The sequence below is a fragment of the Amblyraja radiata genome, unplaced genomic scaffold, assembly GCF_010909765.2.
Source record: "Amblyraja radiata isolate CabotCenter1 unplaced genomic scaffold, sAmbRad1.1.pri scaffold_369_ctg1, whole genome shotgun sequence".
Classification (NCBI taxonomy): Eukaryota; Metazoa; Chordata; class Chondrichthyes; order Rajiformes; family Rajidae; genus Amblyraja; species Amblyraja radiata.
This window is the reverse complement of record NW_022630511.1, coordinates 84,418-89,007: the sequence shown is the minus strand read 5'-3', so window position 1 is coordinate 89,007 and position 4,590 is coordinate 84,418. Positions and strand designations below refer to the sequence as shown.

At 49.6% G+C, this 4,590-nt stretch overlaps 1 protein-coding gene across 1 annotated transcript in view; it reads right to left on the bottom strand.

The window, feature by feature from the left end:
* Positions 1-305: 305 nt before the first annotated feature.
* slco2b1 (solute carrier organic anion transporter family member 2B1) overlaps positions 306-4,590 on the bottom strand; it is a 43,382-nt gene continuing 39,097 nt past the window's right edge. Inside the window, exons 10-11 of the mRNA XM_033016644.1 lie at positions 3,739-3,859; positions 306-885 (exon numbers count right to left, since the gene is read on the bottom strand). Coding sequence (XP_032872535.1) covers positions 702-885; positions 3,739-3,859 — 305 coding nt within the window. The 3' untranslated portion in view covers positions 306-701. The remainder of the gene's footprint in view (positions 886-3,738; positions 3,860-4,590) is intronic.

The window sequence follows — 4,590 nt, the reverse complement described above, 5'->3', positions numbered from 1 at the left end:
TATTTTGTGTCAACCACCATCTGTAGTTCCTCGTGTCGACATCAACCCAAACCTACACGAACACCTTCTTCCATTGATCAGAGTTGAACGTCACCACAACTTGCCTCAAAGTCTAGAGGCAGGAAAAATGTTCCCGATGTTGGGGGAGTCCAGAACCAGGGGCTACCGTTTAAGAATAAGGGATAAGCCATTTAGAATGGAGACAAGGAAACACTTTTTCACCCAGAGAGTTGTTAGTCTGTGGAATTCTCTGCCTCAGAGGGCGGTGGATACTTTCAAGAGAGAGCTAGATAGGGCTCTTGAAGATAGCGGAGTTAGGGGATATGGAGAGAAGGCAGGAACGGGGTACTGATTGGGGATGATCAGCCATGATCACATTGAATGGTGGTGCTGGCTCGGAGGGCCGAATGGCCTACATCTGCACCTATTGTCTGAACTTTTTTTCAGGGCAGGCCAATCTCAGATGGAGATGGAAGTCCATCGGGAGATGGAGCAGGTGGGGACACCTCCAGCCAACCCAAGGACGTGGCCCCCTCATGTTCTGGGCTATCTCCACCAACAAGATGTCCGAGCCAAACTCAGGAGGGACGAACGAGATCCGGAAGTCTCTTGGGTTGCTGAAACCTGGAGCCAACTCCAAGTTCTACCGTCTGGAGATGATATATACAGATTAATAATTCCTCCGTCCCCTCTCATCCACCTCACACCTTCAGATGGACTTTAGTCTTGGAACTTTCATCCAACAGCTCCACACGTTCCTTGGGCAGCGGTGGGAGATCTCCGGCTCTTCTCTCCAGCTTCAACGAGTTCCTCCTGAGGAAGTAGTAGGCCATGAGAAAGAGAAGGAACGCCGCACTCTGGAATAACATCTGCAGTCCGATGTACCTGGGCAACAGGAGAGAAGTGCAGAAGTTTAGTTCCTCTTCTTCTTCTTCATGTGTATGGCGTGCACAGCCTAAAGTTGTATGACAACTTGTTCTATTTGATTATTATCTAAATGGCGTCAAGTTGGGAAAAGTGGAGGTACAACGGGATCTATGGCTCCTGGTTTGTCAGTCAATGAAAGTAATAATAATAATAATAATGGATGGGATTTATATAGCGCCTTTCTAATACTCAAGGCGCTTTACATCGCATTATTCATTCACTCCTCAGTCACACTCGGTGGTGGTAAGCTACTTCTGTAGCCACAGCTGCCCTGGGGCAGACTGACGGAAGCGTGGCTGCCAATCTGCGCCTATGGCCCCTCCGACCACCACCAATCACTCACACACATTCACACACATGCAAAGGTGGGTGAAGTGTCTTGCCCAAGGACACAACGACAGTATGCACTCCAAGCGGGATTCGAACCGGCCACCTTCCGGTCGCCAGCCGAACACTTAGCCCATTGTGCCATCTGTCGTCCCAGTAAGCATGCAGGTACAGCAGGCAGTGAAGAAAGCTAATGAAGAAGGGTTTCGGCCCGAAACATTGCCTATTTCCTTTGCTCCATAGATGCTGCTGCACCCGCTGAGTTTCTCCAGCACTTTTGTCTACCTAAAGCTAATGGCATGTTGGCCCTCATCACGAGAGGAGTTGAGTATAGGAGCAAAGAGGTATCAGATTATTAAGGATTTGGGCACGCTAGGGCTCTCAGAGGGCGGTGGAGACCAGTTCTCTGGATACTTTCGAGACCTAGATAGGGCTCTTAAAAATAGCGGAGTCAGGGGATATGGGGAGAAGGCAGGAACGGGGTACTGATTGGGGATGACCAGCCATGCTCACATTGAATGGCGGTGCTGGCTCGAAGGGCCGAATGGCCTACTCCTGCATCTATTGTCAATTGTCTATTGATCTTATTTGATTGTACACACCAGGTTGATTGCATTCGTCGAAACAGGGCGGACCACGTGAAGTTGGCAATCCCCCACCCCAGAAGTTTAGTTGAGTTTTGTTTATAGAGATACAGTGCGGAAACAGGCCCTTCGGCCCTAACCTACACACACACACACACACACACACACTCTAGGGACAATTTTACTTTTTTTTTTAAAGTACAAAGCCAAATAAACCTACAAATTTATAAGTCTTAAGAGTGCGGGAGGACACCGAAGATCTCGGAGAAAACCTCGCAGGTCACGGGGAGAACGTACAAACTCCGTACAGACAGCGCCCGTAGTCAGGATCGAACCTGGGACCCGGGCCCCTGGGGCTGTGAGGCAGTAACTCTACCACTACGCCACTTTGCCGCCCAGGTTCTAGAAACAGAATGAGGCCACGAAATTGGTGGACACCCATCAACACAGTCACAGGGCGAACGTGCAAACTCCACGCAGGGATCGACTTCGGATTAACTTCAGAAGCTTAAGTCAGGAGCTTGTTATAGTTCATGATGAATGATGTTATAAGGTCATAAGGATTAGGAGTAGAATTAGGCCATTCGGCTCATCAAGTCAATTGTGGCTGATCTATCTCTCCCTCCTAACCCCATTCTCCTGCCTTCTCCCCATAACCCGACACCCGTACTAATCAGACGAGACTGAGAAGACGGAGATGAGCAATTTCACAAGGAGGCAATTGAAATACAGGGCAACACAGTATGCAGCTGGTAGAACCACTGTGTCATTGCACCAGAGTCCCAGGTTCGATGCTGACCTCAGGTGCTGTCTGCGTACTGAATAGTGAAAGGCCTGGATAGAGTGGATGTGGAGAGGATGAGTAGGCTGGGTCTCTATTCCATGGAGCGCAGGAGGATGAGGGGAGATCTTATAGAGGTGTATAAAATCATGAGAGGAATAGACAGAGTTGACGTGGATAAGCTTTTCGCTTTGAGAATAGGGAAGATTCAAACAAGAGGACATGACTTCAGAATTAAGGGACAGAAGTTTAGGGGTAACATGAGGGGGAACTTCTTTACTCAGAGAGTGGTAGCGGTATGGAATGAGCTTCCAGTGGAAGTGGTGGCGGCAGGTTCGTTGGTATCATTTAAAAATAAATTGGATAAGCATATGGATGAGAAGGGAATGGAGGGTTATGGAATGAGTGCAGGCAGGTGGGACTAAGGGAAAAAAGTTGTTCGGCACGGACTTGTAGGGGACTTGTCAGTCTTTTACCCAGAGTAGGGGAATCGAGGACCAGAGGACATAGGTTCAAGGTGAAGGGGAAAAGATTTAATAGGAATAGGTGGTGGGTGTATGGAACAAGCTGCCAGAGGAGGTAGTTGAGGCTGGGAATATCCCATCGTTTAAGAAACCTTTGGACAGGTACATGGATAGGACAGGTTTGGAGGGATATGGACCAGAGGTCACAGCCTCAGAATAAAAGGAAGTTCCTTCGGGAAGGAGATGAGGAGGAAATTCTTTAGTCAGAGAATGATGAATCTGTGGAATTCTTTGCCACGGACAGCTGTGGAGGCCAAGTCGGAAGGTATTTTTAAGGTAGGGATTGACAGAGTTTTAATTAGTACGGGTGTCGTGGGTTATGGGGAGAAGGCAGGAGAATGGGGTTTGGAGGGAGAGATAGACAATAGACAATAGGTGCAGGATTAGGCCATTCGGCCCTTCGAGCCAGCACCACCATCCAATGTGATCATGGCTGATCATCCACAATCAGTACCCCGCACCTGCCATCTCCCCATATCCCCTGACTCCGCTAACTTTAATACGGGACAGTTGGCAAACATGGGGCCTAATTGTGGTCTTATCACTCATGACCGCGCTGGCCCTGAACGTGGTGAATGAAGCGGAGGCTTTGTACCGAGCTCGGAAGAGGTTGAGGTTGTAGTATCGGCACGCCGCCTTCCTCTCGCATTTGTTTTCCCACAGGATGCACGTGCTGTCGATGGTGCTGCCGTACAACATCGGACCGGGGAGCCAAGCTGGAAACAAGCACAAGGCCGCGTGAGGGAAGGCCACAGTCACAGTCTAAGAATCAGGGGTCGGCCATTTTGGTCTGAGATGAGGAAAAACTTCTTCACCCAGAGAATCTGTGGAATTCTCTGCCACAGAAGGCAGTGGAGGCCAATTCACTGGATGTTTTCAAGAGAGAGTTAGATTTAGCTCTTAGAGCTAACGGAATCAAGGGATATGGGGAGAAGGCAGGAACGGGGTACTGATTCTGGATGATCAGCCATGATCATATTGAATGACGGTGCTGGCTCGAAGGGCCGAATGGCCTACTCCTGCACCTATTTTCTATGTTTCTATGAAACTTACAGAATAGTGAAAGGCTTGGATAGAGTGGATGTGGAGGTCCTCCCTATCTATATTCACTATATAGTTTGGGAGATGCCGTGTGCGGAAACAGGCCCTTCGGCCCACCGAGTCCGCGCCGACCAACTATCCCCGCACGTACGCTACACACACTGGGGACAATTTTACATTTACACCAAGCCAATTAACCTACAAACCTGCACGTCTTTGGAGTGTGGGAGGAAACCGAAGATCTCGGAGAAAACCCACGCAGGTCACGGGGAGAACGTGCAAACTCCGTACAGACAGCACCCGTAGTCGGGATCGAACCTGGGTCTCTGGCGCTGTGAGGCATCGACTCTACCGCTGCGCCACCGTGCCGCCACGTTATAGCAGCAGAATTAGGCCATTCGGCCCA